Source organism: Mesocricetus auratus, unplaced genomic scaffold (genome assembly GCF_017639785.1).
Source record: "Mesocricetus auratus isolate SY011 unplaced genomic scaffold, BCM_Maur_2.0 Super-Scaffold_4256, whole genome shotgun sequence".
In the NCBI taxonomy this organism is placed as follows: Eukaryota; Metazoa; Chordata; class Mammalia; order Rodentia; family Cricetidae; genus Mesocricetus; species Mesocricetus auratus.
This window is the reverse complement of record NW_024429182.1, coordinates 51,148,235-51,167,305: the sequence shown is the minus strand read 5'-3', so window position 1 is coordinate 51,167,305 and position 19,071 is coordinate 51,148,235. Positions and strand designations below refer to the sequence as shown.

The 19,071-nt window shown below is 47.1% G+C and overlaps 1 protein-coding gene across 2 annotated transcripts; it reads right to left on the bottom strand.

Moving 5' to 3' along the window:
- Positions 1-910: 910 nt before the first annotated feature.
- On the bottom strand, positions 911-18,270 carry Stip1 (stress induced phosphoprotein 1). 2 transcript variants are annotated; one of them, XM_005063899.4, is made up of 14 exons: positions 18,163-18,270; positions 12,701-12,910; positions 11,862-12,003; positions 11,583-11,724; positions 10,192-10,360; positions 7,012-7,138; positions 6,818-6,920; positions 6,531-6,651; positions 4,536-4,632; positions 3,782-3,906; positions 2,685-2,721; positions 2,442-2,545; positions 2,091-2,263; positions 911-1,362 (listed from the first exon to the last, which is right to left on the bottom strand). In XM_005063899.4, the coding sequence occupies exons 1-14, from the start codon at positions 18,169-18,171 to the stop codon at positions 1,290-1,292; spliced, it is 1,632 nt and encodes a 543-aa protein (XP_005063956.1). In that variant the 5' UTR covers positions 18,172-18,270; the 3' UTR covers positions 911-1,289. The 2 variants fall into 2 exon arrangements, with proteins under 2 accessions (XP_005063956.1, XP_021081944.2); XM_021226285.2 differs by lacking the exon at positions 18,163-18,270 and adding an exon at positions 17,951-18,046.
- Between the last annotated feature and the right edge of the window lie 801 nt (positions 18,271-19,071).

Below are 19,071 nucleotides of genomic sequence, written 5' to 3'. Positions count from 1 at the left end.
CTTGCTTTTGTTACCACAGGAAGTGAGGGAAGAGCAGAGGTGGGGTGACACCAGAGCTCTCCACACCCCACCTCTGGCTTCCACTGGCTGTTATCTTCAGACTGCTCTGAGTGGCAACACCTCTGGCCAGCAGGGAAGCCTTTTCATTTTCTCCTGCCCTCAAATAGGATGTTTCCAAACCTACAGTAACGTCAGGGCGTCCGCTCCTCAGTCAAAGCCTGTACGTGTCATGAAACCTCCCTGTGACTCCCTTCAGGACCTTTATCCTGTCTCATGGGCATTGGGATGCAAACTGCCCTATGTGTAAGGTCCCTAGTGCTACCTGAGCAGGAACCCATCGTGTTTAGGCTGAATGACCTTGGTGGTAGCTGACCCTTGTGGGAGGTAAGGCTGCTCTGGGGAGTCTCAGGGACTGGGGGTGGGACAGGAAGCCAGTTTATGCAAACACAGGAGAGGGAAGTATAGCCTGCTGCTGGCCTCAGCATCTTGCTAGCCCAGAAAGCAGCCTTCCGGCAGCAAATAAGGAAGTTCAGTGTTGGTCAGTGTGGGAGGAGGCCAATGGTATAGGGCTTAGGACTAAGCTAAGGACTAGGGCAGCAGAAGCTGTTGGTGGCACCATTCTCAGGTCTGTTTCCTGATCCACTTTGGCTCTGGGTTGGGTCTAGCATTCTCTACATCACTTGGTTTACTCTGAGACTACAGTGCAAAGAACAGCATGAGCATTAACTCAAAGCTCATCAGCCTGCAGGCCGAGCAACACTTCCACCTAGCGGCCACCCGGACAAAGCACAGCTCACTTTTCAGCCACTTTCTTTCAAGGCCACCAGGAAGAGAAAGGTCAGGACCCCAACCCAGAGCAAATGTGTTATCTTTAGGGAAGAAAAAAAAATCACTGGACACCATAGCAACATATAATCACGCCTGACTGGCTTGTTTTATTGAAGGACGTGGGGTAACAAGTGAAGACAGCTGGGACCCCAGGTAGGGAAGAATACCCTCCCCTCCCCGTATGCACCCACTGCCCCAAATAAAAAATAACCAACTATAGGGGAGCAGCCGAGACAGTGACGGGGGTTTGGGGAGGGCAGGGAAGGACACTCGAGGGCAGCAGTGAAGAGACCATGCGTGTGCTGAGAGGGTCCAAGGTGGCGCTGGATGAGTCTGTCTTCCTTGCAGGCATGTATAAATATAAAGATAAGCCTTTCTTCCCCCGCCCCTGCCCAGTGCTGCTCGCCACCAACCCAGCTCGCTTTCCACATTGGCGAAGGCAAGAGGGGAAAAGCAAGTTATCATCGAATTGCGATCAGACCCACATCCATCAGCTTCTGGATCTTCTGTGCTATTACAGGGTTCTTTAAGTGTCTAAGGAGAAAAGATGGGAGTTAGAGAGCTGCTATTTCCCTCTACCCAAGATCCCTGGCCCTCAGAGCAAGCTCAAATTAAAGACCCTGTGCAGGCAGCACCAGGAGAACCTGCCTGTCCTACTGTGTGTCTGTACGGCTGTAAGCCTAGCAAAAATGACCTTCCTGGGCTGGAGAGATGGCTCAGAGGTTAAGAGCTGCTCTTCCAGAGGAGGTCCTGAGTTCAAAACCACACGGTGGCTTACAACCATCTATAATGAGATATGATGCCCTCTGCTGGCAAGCAGGCATATATGCAGGCAGAACACTGTATACATAAATGTTAGAGAAAGTAGAAAAAAAGGCCTTCCTGAAAGAACCCTAGGCTGTCAAACTAATAGGAAAGAAAGCCTCTACACTGCCAAACTTTTCGGCTAATACTGAAAAAACTCAGGGCTCGAGAGACTGGTTATTGATGAAGAGATAGCTCAAGACACTGCTCTTGTAGACCTTGGTTTGGTTCCTAGCACCCACACAGTGGCTCACAGCCCTCTGTAAATTAAGTTTGAAGGGGGTCTGACACCCTCTCCTGACCTTTCCAAGTACCAGGCATACATGTGGTGGGTACATACATATGTGAAGGCAAAATGCTCATACATATAACCTAAATATACACCTTTGGAAACAAGATAAACAGTACTCTACCCAGACACATCCCTTTCACTTCCCCTGCACCCCCACTGGACTTACTCGCTCAGAGCCTGGGGGTCCTTCTGCATCTGCTCCAGGATGAGCCTCATGGCTGGGTCACTCATAATCTGCTGCACCTCAGGGTCAGCCATGGCCCGTCGCTTCACATCCTCAGGGCTGTCATGTCTGTTGTACTGCGCCATCATACAGCGCTGGTAACCATCTGCTGCCTCCTACATTCCAGAAAACACCAAGAAAGGCAGGAGTCAGTAACACCGCCTGGCCCACTGTTTCAGCAGATCACTGACAGGAAGAGACAAAGGAGCTGAAGCGTGTGGGAGGACATGAGGGGCCACAGCAAACAGCCCAAGGACCAACAGGTGGGACCCTTGCAGGCCAGCAGCAGCCTACCTTACAGCTGGAGTCCAGGTCTAGCGCCTTCTGGTACACATCCATAGCTTTTGTATAGTCCTTCATGGCTTCCAGGGCAGCTGCTTTCCGTGTGTAACCCTTGACTAGAAACAAGAGAGGTTAGGTACCAACTCAGCAGCTCCAGGCTGTGGGCTCCCCCCTTCTGCTTACATGCCCAAAAGTCTTTAACCTTAATCTCTGGGAGCACAATCAGGGCACGGGGGAAAAACAAAAGGCACTTACTAAAGGTTGGCTCCAGCTGGATGCACTCCTCACAGTCCTAGGAAGCAACAAAAGTAATTAGGCTCTTTTCCTCCAGGTGCTCAGCAGCCAGCTACTGTGCCCTCCTAAGGAGCCACACAGAGGTCTTGGCTTTGACCCTGTTGCTCCTGCCCAATTCAGACCCCTACTCTTCAAGAAGTCCCGGGAGCTTCCAGCTACCACATGGTGGCTCATAACCATTCACAATGAGATCTGGTGCCTTCTTCTGGTGTGCAAGCATACATGCCAAGCAGAACACTATACATAATACTTAGAGGGGGGGAGGGAGGGAGGGAGGGAGGGGGAGGGAGGGAGGGGGAGGGAGGGAGGGAGGGAGGGAGGGAGGGAGGGAGGAGAGAGAGAGAGAGAGAGAGAGAGAGAGAGAGAGAGAGAGAGAGAGAGAGAGAGAGAGAGAGAGAGAGAGAGAAGGGGGCTGGAGAGTAGTTGCTCTTCAAGGACCTGAATTACTTCCCAGCACCCACCGGGTAACTTGCAGCCATCCATAATTCCTATTTTAGGGGATCCAATGCCCAATTTCTGACCTCTAAGGACATCTGGTACACACATACATATGCAGGCAAAACACTCAAACACATTAAAAAAAGAGGAGGAGGGGAGGGGACGGAAGGGGAGGAGAGGAGAGGAGCAAGAAATATTAAGGATGAACAGGGAAGAAAAAAACCAGGGCATTCAGGGAGGACAGAGGGAGCCACAGAAGCTTATGTAGCTCAACCAAGGATTTTTTGCTTTTTGATAATTTCTGTGTAGCCCTGGCTGTCCTGGAACTAGTTATGTAGACCAGGCTGGTCTCAAACTCACAGAGATATAACTGCCTCTGCCCCTCAAATGCTGGGGGGGCACGCGCCAGCACCGACAGGCTCAACCACTTATTTTTTCATGCAGGAGTCGGCAGACACAGACCTTTGATTCCCCACAAGCACCACCTACAGCCAACCTAGAATCTTACTAAGAACACTAATCTGCTGAGGAAAGGACAGAAGGGAGGTCTGCCCCCATCCCCAAAGGCTTACAGTAACTCCATTGCAAGTAACACCCCAGCAGAGCTCCCCAGGCCTCACCTTGAGTGCCAGCTGAAACTCCAGGAGCTTGGTATAGCAGGCAGCTCGGTTACTGTATAGTTTGGCATCTTTTGGGTTCCGTTTAATGGCTTCTGTATAGTGCTTCATGGCCTGGGGGTAGTCTCCTAGATAGTTATGAAGGGGAAAAAAAAAGAGAAAGAAAAATTTCTATTAGCTCAGCTGCCTTGGAACTCATTGTGTAGCCCGGGCTGCAGTCCTACCTCAGCCCTCCCAAGTGATAGGATGTCCAGCTAACTAAGCAGGATTTGCTTCAGTTATTTTGACATAGGGTCTCACTCTAACCTAAGCTGTCCTGGAACCAAATGATCTGCCTGTCTCAGTCTCCCAATTACTGGGACTACAAGTGTATACCCTCACACTAGGGCTTTTAAGCAATAAGAATATAGGTCAGTGGTGGACAGCTTACCTAACATTTCAATACACTAAGTTCCTGCCTCTGCCTGAGTATTGGAATTAAAAAAAAACATAAGCCACACCAACCCCAAATGTTGGCTGGGGGGTAGTGGTATTCACCCAGCACTCAGGAAGTAGAGGAGGTGAATGTGTTTGAGGTCAGCCAGCACTAACACAGTGAAACTCTGTCGAGACCCCCCCCCCCCAAAAGCCACAACACTCAGCAGAAAGGAATTTATGATAGCCAAAAGCCATCCTCTCCCCTCTCCTTGAAAGTGCCCTGCAAGTAGGCACAGGAAGTCATACACCAGAGTCCAGGCCTCATGGACAGAGCTGGTACCTTTCTGGAAGCATTCATTGCCCTTGTTCTTCTCCTCCAAAGCCAAGTCAGGGTTGATGTACGCCAGTCGCTCTTGCTCCTTCAGGATTTTCTCTGCCTACAAAAACAATCATTGGCAAAGTAATTAAACTCTTACAAACATTTCAACACTGACTTGACTGAAAAGCCAAATTAGAATTTAAAATTTTTCTTTTCTCTACATTTCTGTGTGCCTGTGAGTCTGCACACTGCACAACCTCTTCACATGAAGATCAGAGGAGGTTCTCTTGAAGTTCCCTGGAACATATGGGTTCTATGGACTTAACTCAGGTCATCAGGCTTGGTGGTCAAGCACCCTAATCTGCTGAGCCCTTGGGTGGTCCCTAAATAGGATTTAGCTTTTCATAGTTCTAAGGCAAGATTTTCACCTCATTCCTGGGCTGGGGATGTCACTTGGTGGAGCACACAGGCACCACAAAAATACCCACTCCCTTTAAAAAAATTTCTACTTATCAAGCTACACAGTTAAACAGCATAGTACTTGCATACATTTGATTAAAAACTACGCCCTGTTTAGGCTGGGGATGTAGTTTAGTTGTAGAGTACTTGCTAACACACATGAGGACCTACACCCAAACACCAGTACCACACAATTCTTGTTGCTGCAGCCCATACATGTGATCTTAGTTTTCATGTAGTAGAGGCAGAATCGTAAGGAGGTCAAGGTCATGGGAGACCATTTTAGGGTTGACATTCTTGTTTAAAAAAAAAAGGGGGGGGGCGGTCTGCCAAGCTGGTGGAAGAGAACTTACTACCCTAAGTTGTCTTCTGACCTCTATACCCTATACCGGTTCATGTACCTACCCCCACATAAATGTATAAAATGTTAAAAACAAATGAAGAAAAACAAGAGAACAACTCTATGAAAGTAAAACAAGGCACAATTTTCTGATAGTATGTTTTTGGGGGGGGAGGGTAGTCAAAGATGGGTTGGGATCCTTCACTATGCTACCCAGGCTGACCTTAAACTGCTACCTTGTCTCCAAGGTAGTTCATAACACAGTCACGTGCCACCATGCTAAACTTGACAAATCATTTTGTGAAATTACCACCTGTGGTGGTTTGAGTAAGAATGACTCCTATAAGCTCATATTTGAATGCTTAGTTATGGGGGGTGGTGAAATTGTTTTAAAGAATTAGGAGGATTGGGAGATATGGCCTTGCTGAAAGAAGCCTGTCAACTTTGAGGTTTTAAAAGCCATACCAGGTCCAGCATCATCTCTTACCTACACATCAGGATACAGTTCTCAGCTACTGCCCCAGTGCCTGACTGCCTACCTGCCACCATGCTATCAGAAAGGACTAAACTCTGAAACTGTCAGCAAGTTTCCCAAGTAAATGCTTTCTCTTATAAGAGTTGCCTTGGTCACATAGCAACAGAAGAGTGTTAAGACACTCTCGTGCCGGGCGGTGGTGGCGCACGCCTTTAATCCCAGCACTCGGGGTGCAGAGGCAGGCGGATCTCTGTGAGTTCGAGGCTGGACCGACAGCCTCGAAAACAATACAGAGAAACCCTGTCTCTTAAAAACCAAAAAAAAAAAAAAAAAAAAAAAAAAAGACACTCGTACATTATTTATTACAAATGATATCAGACTACTCTGGGTATCAAAATAACGAGAGCAGGCTCAGTGGTGCAAGCACTCAGGGGGCAGACACAGGTGGATTTCTGGGAGTTTGAGGCCAGCCTGGTTTCAGCACAACTAGGATGACATAATACAGAGACTCAGTCTTAACAATCCCTCCAAAATGATAAAGAAAAAAAAATAAAGCTTTAACAATATTAGAACTTTGCCATCAGCCCAAGAGCATTTCCTACCTAACATTACCAAGCAGAGACAGGTGGATATCTGAGTTTAAGGCCAGTATGGCCCACAGAGCTAGTTCTAGGACAGCCAAGGCTCAAGGCTACATACACAAAACCAAAAGACACGCCAGCTCTGTGCTTTTTAGACCCACCTGCTGGCACTTCTTGAGAACATCTGGGGTTCGGTGCTCTGCCAGAGATTTATTGTAGAAATGGATGGCATCCTTGTACTTTTCTTCTTTGAAATAGGAATTGCCAATCCGGGCATAAGCTCTGATGAAGACAAGAGGCAAAGAGCAGTCAGAAGCAAGGTCAGACCTCAAAGAAAATACAAACCAGCTACAAGCAAAGCTGGCACTGACCTAGAAGCCCTACTTTCTCACCAAGGGTCTCAGCCCCACAACCTCCCAGCCCCCAGCATGGCGGGTTCAGTGCATACTTGGCAATCTGTCGGTAATCCTCTCGGTTCTCTCTGCCCACTTCAATTGCCTTCTCACACAGCTCCCGGCATTTGTTATAGTCACCTTTCTCAAAGTGCACAGCTGCCAGGCAGAAGGGCGAGAAACTGTCAGTCCTTGCTTCTTCCCTCAAGAGTGCCTACTAGTTCTCTTGTCACTGGTTTTTGGACCTCACCTGCTTGATTAGTTATGTAAGTCATATTGGTGGGGTCCAGCTCCTTGGCCCTGTCATAATGCTTCAAGGCCATGTCAAAATCTTTCTTCTTGTAGGCTTCATTTCCCATTTCTTTTTCTTTCAGTGCCTAAATGGAGTTGGAAAAGTAAGTGCTTACAGCAACAGCAGCAGGGCCCATGCTCTGTAACAGTTACCATGTGCCACCAACATAACCAGAAGTTCTCCCTTGAAAAGGTCTCTTCACACACTAGCCAGAGTCAAGTGAGTGAAGGTTAAAGGGAGCTTTAACTTCACTTCCTGACTCTGAAACCAGTTTTTCTCATCTTGGATCTTTACCAGCCAGCCAAGGGCTTCTCTGAGGGAAAGGAAATCTCTAACTCAAAGCAACTGAAGATGGCAGGTTTTTAGCCACAACAAGCCAGCTGTTATGGCTACCTTGAGATCTTAGCCGTTAGGGAAGAGCAGGCATGGTAAGAGGATAGGAAAGGGCCACACAGGAACAGCAGAGTCTTCAGCATCGCTCTTTCAACCCACACGGAGGGCCTTTTTCCAGCTGAGACACCCGGAGCAACCAACACTCACCCATTTAAGGGTACTAAATTTGGCACAATCTGCTGTTCCTGACTACAAGGAGGCAAACAGTTCTTCAGGTACATGTCTTCTGCTCAGGAAGAGTGTTGCAAATGGACACCCCACCATCTACCACATCCAATCAGGAGGCCAAAGCCTTAGGACTGATGCAGACACCATACCCGGATCACAGCAGGGACCTACATCCCTGACAAGGTTTTTGTGTAGCCCTGTCTAATCTGGAACTCACTCTACAGACCAGGCTGACCTCAAACTTATGGGCCTCCTGCAATCACAGGCATTCTTTCTAATGTATTTTATATACCTATCAAAAAAATATATTTTTCAGCTGGTCGGTTGCGGCATACGCCTTTAATCCCAGCACTTGGGAGGCAGAGAGGCAGGTGAATTTCTGTGAGTTAGATGCCAGGCTGGTCTAGAAAGCTAGTTCCAGAACAGCTGGGACATTACAAAGAGAAACCCCAGGGTGTGTGTGTGTATTCTGGGGGCTGAATGGTTGGTTAAGAGAACCCAGTCCCCAACACCTACAGTGGTTCACAACCAACTATTCATCTGTTAATTCCAGTTCCAGAGGATCTGACACATTTTTTTGACCTCCACAGATACCAGGCATGCATGTGGTACAGATACATATATGCAGGCAAAACACAACAAAAGGGCAGGTGTCAGTGACACACGCCTTTAGTCCCAACATTCCCAGGTGGATCTGAGTTCAAGGCCAGTCTGATCTATAAAGAAGAGTTCTAAGATATCCAGGTAAACCCGGACACAAAATAAACTTAAATTTTTTAAAAGTTCTTTTTTTTTTGTTTTTTTGAGACAGGGTTTCTCTGTGTAACCGTGGCTATCCTGGAACTCAGAGAGAACTTCCTGCCTCGGCCTATAGAGTGTTGGGATTAAAGGCATGAGCCGCCGCCACCACCACCTGGCTAAAAGATTTATCTCAGTGTTTTGCACACATGTACATCTATCTATATACCACATGCATGCCTGGTGCCCAAAGAATTTACAGAAGGTTGTAAGCCACCAAGTGAGCGCTGGAAATCAAACCCGAGTTCTCTGTAAGAACTGTTCTTAATCACTGAGCCATCTCTCCAGGCCCCTATTAATTTATCTATGTGCCACGGTGCATGTATAGAGGTCAAAGGACACCTTGCAAAACAGTTCTCTCCTCCTACCATGTGAGTTTCAGGGCAGGAAATCAGATTAAGTTTGGCAGCATTGCCTTTACCTACTGACTAAGCCATCTCACTGGCCCTCTGATGTATTGTAACTATTTTTTTTTCCCTTTCAAGCACAATTTTATTATGTTGCCCAGACTAGTCTCAAAACACCAGCCTGGTCTACAGAGAGAGAGTTCCAGGACAGGCTCCAAGACAATACAGAGAAACCGTGTCCTGAAAAACCAAATAAATAAACAAAAAGTACTCAAAACTATGAGCTGCTAAAGTTCTTGCCTTGCAGACGAAAGAATCTGAACTTAATTTCCCAGAATTCATGTAAAGAGGATTACCAGGGTCTTTACCAGGCTTACCCGGAGGCTAAAGATATATAGCTTAGTGGTTAGGAGCACTGGCTGCTCTTCCAAAGGGCCCAGATTCAATTCCCAGCACCCATATGGCAGATCACAGAAGTCTGTTAACTCTAGTTCTAGGGAATTCAATGCCCTCATACTGACTGACATACATGCAAAGCAAAACACCAATGCACACAAAGTTAACAAATGAGTAACCAGCCGGGCGTTGGTGGCACACGCCTTTAATCCCAGCACTCGGGAGGCAGAGGCAGGCGGATCTCTGTGAGTTTGAGGCCAGCCTGGTCTACAGAGCAAGTTCCAGGACAGGCTCCAAAGTCACAGAGAAACCCTGTCTCGAAAAACCAAAAAAAAAAAAAAAACTAGACAGATATGATAGATAAATAAAAGAATTAAATCACAAGGGTGATAGCCCTGAAGAGATGCCTCAGCAGTTAGGATCCCACACAGTGACTCACAACAACAACAACAACAACAACAACAACAACACACACACACACACACACACACACACACACACACACACACACACTCTCACTCACTCCAGATCCAAGGATCTGACACCCTTTCCTGGCTTCCATGGGCACTAGGGATGCATGTAGCACAGACACACATGAAGTAAACACTCATACACATAAACTAAAAATAAACCACATACCTTTAATGCCAGTATCTGGGAGGCAGAGGTAAGTGGATCTCTGAATTTAAGGCCAGTCTAGTTTATACAGTAAGACCCTGTTTTCAACACTAACAATCAACCAAACAAAACATGAAAAACTCACTAATTCCAGCAACTGGGAAGAGATTCATTCTGAGTTTGAAGCCAGCCTGGGATACAGAATAAAACTGTATCTGAAAGTGTCAAACCCAGGGCTTCATGCATACTAGAGGCAGGCATTCCACAAACCGGGCCCTATGCCCAGCCCCATTCTCATTTCTCAGCTACATTCTGCGGACATGCCCAATTAATACTCTTATTTCTATCTAATTGATTTGGCTAAGTGTAAATACATGGTAATTTAGAGGAGAAAAAAAAAAAACACACAAAACAGAACCTGTTTCTTATTCTCTGGAAGATCTTCTTCCATTGGTTCTGGCTTGGCCTCCTTTTTGGGAGGAGGTGGAGGTGGGGGTGTTGCTGCCTCTTCCTCTTCATCCATACTGCCCAGATCAACCCCGAGGAGGACACTGAGAGTAGTCATGACCCGGGGATCCTGTATTTTCCTGGATTGATTAAAAAAGAAAAGCCAGGCGTTGGTGGCACATACCTTTAATCCCAGCACTCAGGAGGCAGAGGCAGGCAGACCTCTATAGAGCGAGTTCCAGTATATAGGATACTATCCAAAACAATACAGAGAAACCCTGTCTCGAAACCCCCCCCCCCAAAAAAGAAAGAAAATGGGCTGGAGAAATGTCTCCACAGTTAACAAAGTAAACTGCTTTTGCTGAGACTCAAGTTCCTTTCCAGAACCCATACTGAGTGGCTCCCAACATTCTGAAATTCTGGCTCTAGGAGACTCCAACATCTCTGGCCTCCTAAGGCATCTGCACTCACTTGTACATTCCCAATGAGACAAACGCACATAATTTAAAAGAATAAAAATGAATAATTTCAAAGAGAAACAAAGGCTTGAAGAGATGTCTCAAACCTTTAAAGAGTGCCCATGGCTTTATGAGGGCCAGAATTCAGATCCAATCACCCACATCAGGTGGCTCTCATATACCTATAACTCCAGCTGAAGGAGAAAAAAAAAAAGTCTTTACAAAAAGCAAGACAAGGCTGGGTGGTGGTGGTACATGCCTTTAATCCCAGCTTCAGGAGGCAGATCTCTGTGTTCAAGGCCAGTCTGGTCTACAAATTAAGTTTCAAGACAGTCAGGGCTATATAGAGAAACCCTGCTTAAAAAAAAAAAAACAAAAACAAAAAAACAAGATAACTGATGTATAGTGGTACATCCCTTTAATCTGGCAGTCAGAAGTTTCAGGCTGCCTGATCTACATAGTGAGTTTCATAATAGCCAGGGCAATGTAGAGAAACCCTGTCTCAACAAACAAAAAAACAAAAACACCCAAGGTAGCCAGAATTACAGATGTGTACCACCAAGCCTGCGTTCTACAATTGCTCTCACTCTTAACAGATTACTGTACATCGATGATCCTTACCCAATGACATTGACTAGAGCCTGGGGTGCAGCTCAAAGATAGCATTTGCTAAGCATGGGCAAAGCCCTAGGTTTGATCCTCAGGGCTACAAAAATAAGCAAAGCTAGAATTCTAGAAGAGGCAGGGTTGTAGGAAACATTCCAGAGTGCTATTATTATAAGCTACTCAACCATTTCTATACAAATAACAAAATCTGCCCTACTCAGTGGTGAGAAAGCAAAGGCAGAAAAACCTGTGGTCTGGACCAGAGAGCTTCTGCCAGAGTCCTGATGCCTCTACTTACGTGCCCAGGTCTGAAGGCTTGCTCCGTAGCTGTTCTATGAGTTCCCGGTAGGTAGGGTCACTGAGCAGTGTCCTTGTCCTGGGATCGCTCTCCAACTTCTGGTACAGATTAGGCAAGTTGAAAGGATTCATGTATTTCCTCTCTGTACAAATGACAAAAAGTACTTCAGTATGAAATGTTTACTTGAGATACCATGACATCACCTACCATCACCACCTTGACTTTGGGGAGGGCAGTATTGTTTTCAAAATTAATACCATTACATAAAAGAGCACCTACCTGCCAACCTGGCCTCCATGTTCTGCAAGCCCTCCTTGAGCTGGAGGTTATTGGCTTCATGTTTTAAACCCTCTTCATAGGTTCGCTTGGCTTCTTCGAACCGGTTTAGGAACTCAAGGGCTGCTGCTTTTCTTGAATAACCCTTAGTATTCCCAAACAATACAGAAAATAGAGGTCATGCACAGGTAAATTCATATCAACTCAAAAAAAATCTACTGGGGTTTTTATTCACATAAAGAATACAGGTGTTCTCCCTTAGTGTGTATCTGTGTGTGCCTGGTGTTTACAGAAGAGGATATTGGGATTCCCTGGACCTGGAGTTAAAGACAGTTCTGAGCCACCCTGTGGGTACTGAAAATTAAACCCAGGTCTTCTGGAAGAGCTGCCAGTACTCTCAACAACTAAGTCATCTCCCTCCTAAGACAGGGTCTCATTATGTAGCTCCACGTAGCCTCAAACTCCACTTGTCTCTAATTCTGGGACTAAAGGTATGTACTTTTAAGTCCCAGATGATACTCACATGAAGGCCAACCAGCAAATAGAGAAAGGATACAATACCAATGCTGACACTAAAAGGATTCAGACAAAGGTGCATAAATCCCCATGTAACCCACAATTACAAGTGGTCAGTTTCTTTAGAACTGTTTTATTTCTTAGCAGTACAACTAACAAAACCTGTTTACTATCGATGGTAACAGACTTAGTGAAATAATGTTAACCTTCATGGGGTACCTTCAGACAGGGTAGGCAGACAGGTCAGGAAGGCCTGCTAAAAAGGGACTACAGACCAGACCCAAAGTCCTTGGGAAAACTGTGCAGAGCCCAACTCTTCAGCTTACCTTGCCCCAGTCAGGCTTCAGGTCAACAGTCTTGCAGCCATCCTCATAGGCCTTCTGGTAGTCTCCTTTCTTGGCATAGGCTGCAGAGCGATTGCTATAGAGCACATGGTTCTGGGGATCTAGCTTAATTGCCTCAGAGTAGCACTGTAAGGCATCATCAATGTTCCCAGCACTCAGGGCCTTATTGCCCTTCTCCTTTAGCTCATTCACCTGAGGAAGAAAGGAAGGCATCAATATAGCTTCACTCCATAGAACATTCACTCTCTCCCATAGGGTGTTAGATTATACTTACTCTTCCTAAGAGTCAACTAGCTGGCTACTACTTATCAATAGAGAAAAATAACCCATCCACATTCTCCCACACCCCTGGAAGCTAGCAGGGCAAACATAGGAGCAGGAAGACTTCAGGTCAGCAGAGAACTCAGCCCCTCTAGAGCACACAAGATGGATCAGAGGTTAACAGTACTGACTACTCTTCCAGAGGTCCCGAGTTCAATTTCCACAACCACATGGTGGCTCACAACCATCTATAATGAGATCTGGTGCCCTCTTCTGGTGTGCAAGCATACATGGAGGCAGAAAGCTAGATTAAAAAATAAATAAATAAATAACCACTTGTCAGCTGGGCGATGGTGGCGCTCGCCTTTAACCCCAGCAGACGCAGGCGGATCTCTGTGAGTTTGAGGCCAGCCTGGTCTAGAGAGTGAGTTCCAGGATAGCCTCCAAAACAATATAGAGAAACCCTGTCTTGAAAAACAAAACAAAGAAATCACTTGTCAACACCTTCCAAAGAGCTGAATGAGTGCAGAAAGAGCTAAGCATACTCAAGATAACAGCCAGCATAGTGGCACAAATGTGTACTCCCAGTACTCAGAAGGCTGAGGCTGAAGAATCCATTACAGGCTATTGAGTTACACCAGAAACCAGTTTCAGAAAACTCAAGACGGGGGCCAATGAGGTGGCTAAGTGTGATAAAACACTCAAGCCTGACAATCTAAGTTTGATACCTGGTCAGTAAATGTGGAAGAACAGAAACAACTGCAAAGTTGTCCTACACCCCCCACCATGTGCACACCTGCATGCACACGTCACACACTCTCACGCATGCTACACTTAGTGCCCTACAAGCTTCAGGCTAAGAGGCCTCCATTCCTCTATGCTTATTATGACTACTGCCATAATTCATTCTCCAGTTATCAGCAAGAGCCAAAAGGGAGTTTACTGTGCTGACTCTTAAGGGCAGAGCTAGTCCCTATCACTACTTTTACTATTACTCTATCAGGAAGGAAGATAAATATCACCTAATCCCCTCCTCTCAGTTGCCGAGGAGCTTCATGAAGTAAAAAGACCTTGCTTAAGCAGAGTTCACCACGAAGCCACATTTTTTCTTTCTTCCCTTCAAAACATTTGACAGTGTCAGTTTAATTTTAAAGACTAACTGGGCGTTGGTCGTGCACGCCTTTAATCCCAGCACTCGGGAGGCAGAGGCAGGCAGATCGCTGTGAGTTCGAGACCAGCTAGCTCCAGGACAGCCTCCAAAGCCACAGATAAACCCTGCCTCGAAAAACAAAAACAAAACAAAAAACAACAAAGAAAATCGAAGACTAGCCTTGAACTTGTGATCTTTTTGTTCTGGCCTCCTACTAGTTAAGATCAGAGAAAATGGGTCTTCTTTTCATTATCTCTATATATAAAGGGTTATTATTTTTTTTTTTTTGGTTTTTAAGAGACAGGGTTTCTTTGTATTGTTTTCGAGGCTGTCGGTCCAGCCCAGCCTCGAACTCACAGAGATCTGCCTGCCTCTGCCTCGAGTGCTGGGATTAAAGGCATGAGCCACCACCGCCCGGCTATAAAGGGTTATTCTTAACAGGGCTGACCTACAAAAGGTCAAGAACTCACACACCTTTAATCCCAGCACATGGGATGCAGAGGCAGGCAGATCTCTGAATTTTAGGCCAGCCTGAGTTATAGAACAAATTCTAAGACCGTCAGGAATACACCAAGAAACACTGTCTGGAAAAACAAAACAACAAAACCATAAAAAACAAATGCCAAAACTTCTTATAGGCCTAACTAAGCAAAAACTATATCTTCACAGCTATTTAAAATGCAAGCACAGCCTGCAAAATGAACAGCATAGGTAGGATACATGCACACTTATGCCATTGGGATGAGGATGTTGCTCATTTGGTAGCTGAAGCCCCACGGTTCAATTCCAGCACCAGGCATGGTGACACAGACATGCAGGATTTATGGGGTAGAGGAAGGAAAATAAGGTCAACTTTGGCTATGTACAGTAAGTATAAGTCTAAGGCTGGCCTGGATACACGAGACCCTAACTCAAGCAAGCAAGGCATCAAAGCTATATTAAAGTTATTACAACACCTATTATGAAATTGTCATCTACTCTCGATTCAGTAAACTGACAAAGAATTTACTTCTTTCAGATGATTTTAGAACCCGAAAACATACCACAGGAACTTCCATAGAGCAGAGATCCTAAAGAGAAGGCAGGCTGGGTCTGCCCTGTAATCTCAGCACTTAGGAAGAGAAAGGAGGATGACATGGGAGACTGCCTAAATTTCACTCCTTGAAAGACCAAGGGATAAAAAGGTGGAAAACGCCACTCCACTGATATTAAGAGGACGCTGACTGTTAGCTATCATCTACGTAGAGAAAGAGTTTCACACAGATCTAACATTCACCATAGCCCAGGTCAGCCTGTTGCCTCAGCTTCCTGAGTGCTAGGGTTATAGACATAAGCCCACATGGAAGAAGTATTTTTCAAATGAGTATTGACAGGAAATCAATTGTCAGGAATAAAACATATCCTGCTTTAAAAAAAACAAAAACAAGCCGGGTGTTGGTGGTGCACGCCTTTAATCCCAGCACTTGGGAGGCAGAGGCAGGCGGATCTCTGTGAGTTTGAGGCCAGCCTGGTCTACAGAGTGAGTTCCAGGGCAGCCTCCCAAACAATACAGAGAAACCCTGTCTCGAAAAACCAAAACCAAAACCACAACAAAACTAGGGGACTAGAAAGAATGCTCAGAGCCTAAGAGCATATACTATTTCAGAAGATCTAAATTCAGTTCCCTGCCAGGTGGCTTCCACATCAATGGCTACCATAGGTGCACAAAAATACATCTCTTTGATTTTAGGCAGGGCCTCTCTATGTAGCTCTGGCTGTCCTATAACTCCACTAAGTAGACAAGATTAGACTCAAACTCAGAGATATACCAGCCTCTGCTGGGATTAAAGAACTGACATTAAAAAATGAATTGGACTTGGCCAGGTGGCTCAGAAGTTAACAGCTCTTTCAGAGGACCTGGGTTCAATTCCCAGCACCCACATGATCGTTCCAGATGACCTGACACCCTCACACAGACATACATGCAGGCAAAACAGCAATGCACATAAGATAATGTGCTTTGAAATTGTTGAGACAGGATCTCACTACACAGCTCTGGCTGTCCTGTTATTTCTCACAGAGACCAGCTTGCCCCTGCCCCAAGAGTATTGGGATTAAAGGCATGAGCCATCATGCCTGGCAAAAATAAACCTTAAAAAAAACTAAAGCTGGGCAGTGGTGGCACACGCCTTTAATCCCTGCACTCGGGAGGCAGAGGCAAGAGGATCTCTGGGAGTTCCAGGCCGGACTGGACCGATAACCTCCAAAACAATACAGAGAAACCCTGTCTCAAAAAACCAAAAAAATAAAAAAAAAATAAAAGTAAATTATACATCATTTTAGGATTTACCTGAAAAAAACTTCCTCCTCCAAATACACAATTTTCTTTCCTTCTTTCTTGATTGTTTGAGACAAGGTTTCTCTGTAGCCCTGGCTGTTCTGGACCTTGCACTTTAGACCAGGCTAGCCTCTGCCTCCCAAGTGCTGGGATTAAAGGTGAGCTCAAATGCACAATCTTCAAAGTTCACATTTATTTCTTGTGTGCATGCCAGTGGACAGAAGTTGAGGTCACGGTACCTTCCTCTATTGCTCTCCACCTCATTACTTGAGACAGGGTCTCTCAATGAGTCTGGAACTCAGACTGGCTAGTGAGCTCTGAGATCCTCCCTTCTCCCTAACTTTGTGGGTGGGTGCTGACTATCTGAACTCAGGTTTATTATTACTTTTTTGGTTTTTCAAGGCAGGGTTTCCCTGTATTGTTTTGGTGGCTGTCCTGGAACTTGCTCTCTAGACCAGGCTGGCCTCGAACTCACAGAGATCGTCCTGCCTCTGCTTCTGCAGTGCTGAGATTAAATGAGAGCGCCACCATCCGGCCTCAGGTTCTCATTCTTACACATCAAGCTTCTTACCAATCTGCCTAACTTTAAGGTTGCAGTCCTGAGTCTACATTGAACATTTGCACACTTGTACAATGCTGGCAGAATTTTCTTACTGAGGGAGTGGGGTGAACATACAGCTCTGTGGTAGATAAGCTCTGAATGTTCCAGGCCCTGGATTCCCTAGCCAGCACCACATACTGAATGAAATGAACCAATGAATGAATGAAAAAAAAAATAACAGCCCCTTTTTGTTCTAATAGAGCAAAGTGCTGCTTATTCCAAAAGCGTTGTTTGTTTCTGGTCTGTACTTCATTACTTCAAGGGCACAAAAAGTTGGTTAATCTCTCCATTTCCAGTCTTACCAATGAAGCAGGGAGGCCCCACAGTCCCATACAGTGGCTATTCCAGAACAAAAGATTTTACTTCGTACATCGTACTAAAAGTAGTAAGCTGTTCTCTTTTTTGTGCGCATTTGGATGAATCACGACGATTCAATGACTGCTTCCAAGGTAACAAAACCTCTCCAGGTCTCTCACAGCTGCGGGCGCCACCGTGGCCTGAGCTAGTCACTAAGGGCAGTAGAAATGCCTATGTGCCCTAGATGCTGAACGAGAGGCAGGGACTTGTAGCTGTTCACTATCGGCTCACAACTATCTATAACCACTAAACCCCGTGTAATCGGAATGCGAATTTCCTAGCGTCGGATTCCCAGTCACCACAAAAAAAAAAGAAAAAAAAAAGAGAGAAAGAGAGAAAGGGGGGAGGGACGACATATGCATCTCGAGCCGCAGCGAGACTCGGTGACACTGTCCGCGCCCGCCTCCCTGCACAGTCGCGCGGGTCCCTTTCCCCGGCGCACGCAGCTGCCGTGTTCCCCGAAGGACTGCCGGGGTAATCGGTCACCGGGTCCCTCCAAGTTCGTCGCCGCCGACTGAGACCTCCCGCGTTGAACCGGTCCCGCACCCAGAAGCCTCGGGGCCCGGCTGCGGCCGGGCCTGCTCCCGCTCCTCTCGGCGGGCCGCGGGGGCGACGGGCACTCGCCATTCTCCCCTCACACGCCCGACCGCGGCCCTCACGCCCTCGCCTCGGTCGCGCGGCACGGCCCCCGACCCCTCGCTTCTCCCCGCCGCCAGGCCTGCGCTGCCCCGGGGCCCCGGCCGCCCCTCCCCCTTCACCTGCTCCATAGCTTGGCCCGGAACCCCGTTGAATCGAATTCGTCCGCTCCGCGTTCCCAACTGCACGCGCCGCCTTCTGGAACCTACTAGAAGCTGCCGGGACCCCTCCCCCTCGTTCCCTCCCCTTCCTCGCCTGCTCACTGGTTGAATGCTCTATGCTCCTTTTCTATTGGCTTAAACTCCAGTCAATCATTTGGCTTCTCTTTCATTGGTTCTCTGTGGGTCTTCTCGCTGACCCTGTCTCCTCTGCACTTCGGGATTGGACGCTCCTCAACAAGGGAGGAGCGTGCCTTGACGGCACGGATTGGTTAGTGAGCCCGTCAATTGTGGCTGACCTGGCCGCGCCCATTGGTCCTGTTCTTTCTGGAAATTTCCACGACTCTCATTGGACTGAAGGACTCCTTGACGGAACCGCCTTCAGAAAAAATAATTCAATTGGGTGGTGTGCGAGTCTGGGGCGGTGGAGATTGGCCATACTTGGCCCTGATTGGTTTAGGCCGCTGTCCTGTAAAGGGCGCTCGTCTGGTGGCTCGTGGGAGTCCTGAGTCTGGCCGGTTGTCGCCGAGGCTCTGACTGCATCTCTGTCCTCCGTAGCCTGCTGGGTTACCGTCTTGGCGGTCCAGCGTTTTCCCACATCCCGGCTACTAAGCTCCGAATGTGCCCAAGACGCCGCGGGGCGGTGACAGGCCTGTGCTCTGCCGGCGGTGGCTCGGCTGACCGGCCGGCTGCCTTGTCATCACGGGAGTCGTAATCGTCTCTGAATTCAGATGCAAGCTTTGGTGACCGAGGGAGGTCCTGCCAGGAGAAATGCCACTTTGGTTGCAGGTCCAGCGTGTGGTTCATGAAACAATGGAGGCGGAGGAGGGGCCTGGAGAGGGCTTGGATGAGGGGCTTTGGCTCTGTGGGGTC

Excerpts from the sequence above, each read along its gene's own strand:
- Stip1 (XM_021226285.2), bottom strand. The coding sequence starts at position 18,031 with ATGGCGAGTGCCCGTCGCCCCCGCGGCCCGCCGAGAGGAGCGGGAGCA. Across the intron at positions 6,921-7,011 it reads TTACATAACTAATCAAGCAG|CTGTGCACTTTGAGAAAGGT; the intron begins GTGAGGTCCAAA and ends TCTGCCTGGCAG. Across the intron at positions 4,633-6,530 it reads TTCTCAAGAAGTGCCAGCAG|GCAGAGAAAATCCTGAAGGA; the intron begins GTGGGTCTAAAA and ends TTGTTTTTGTAG.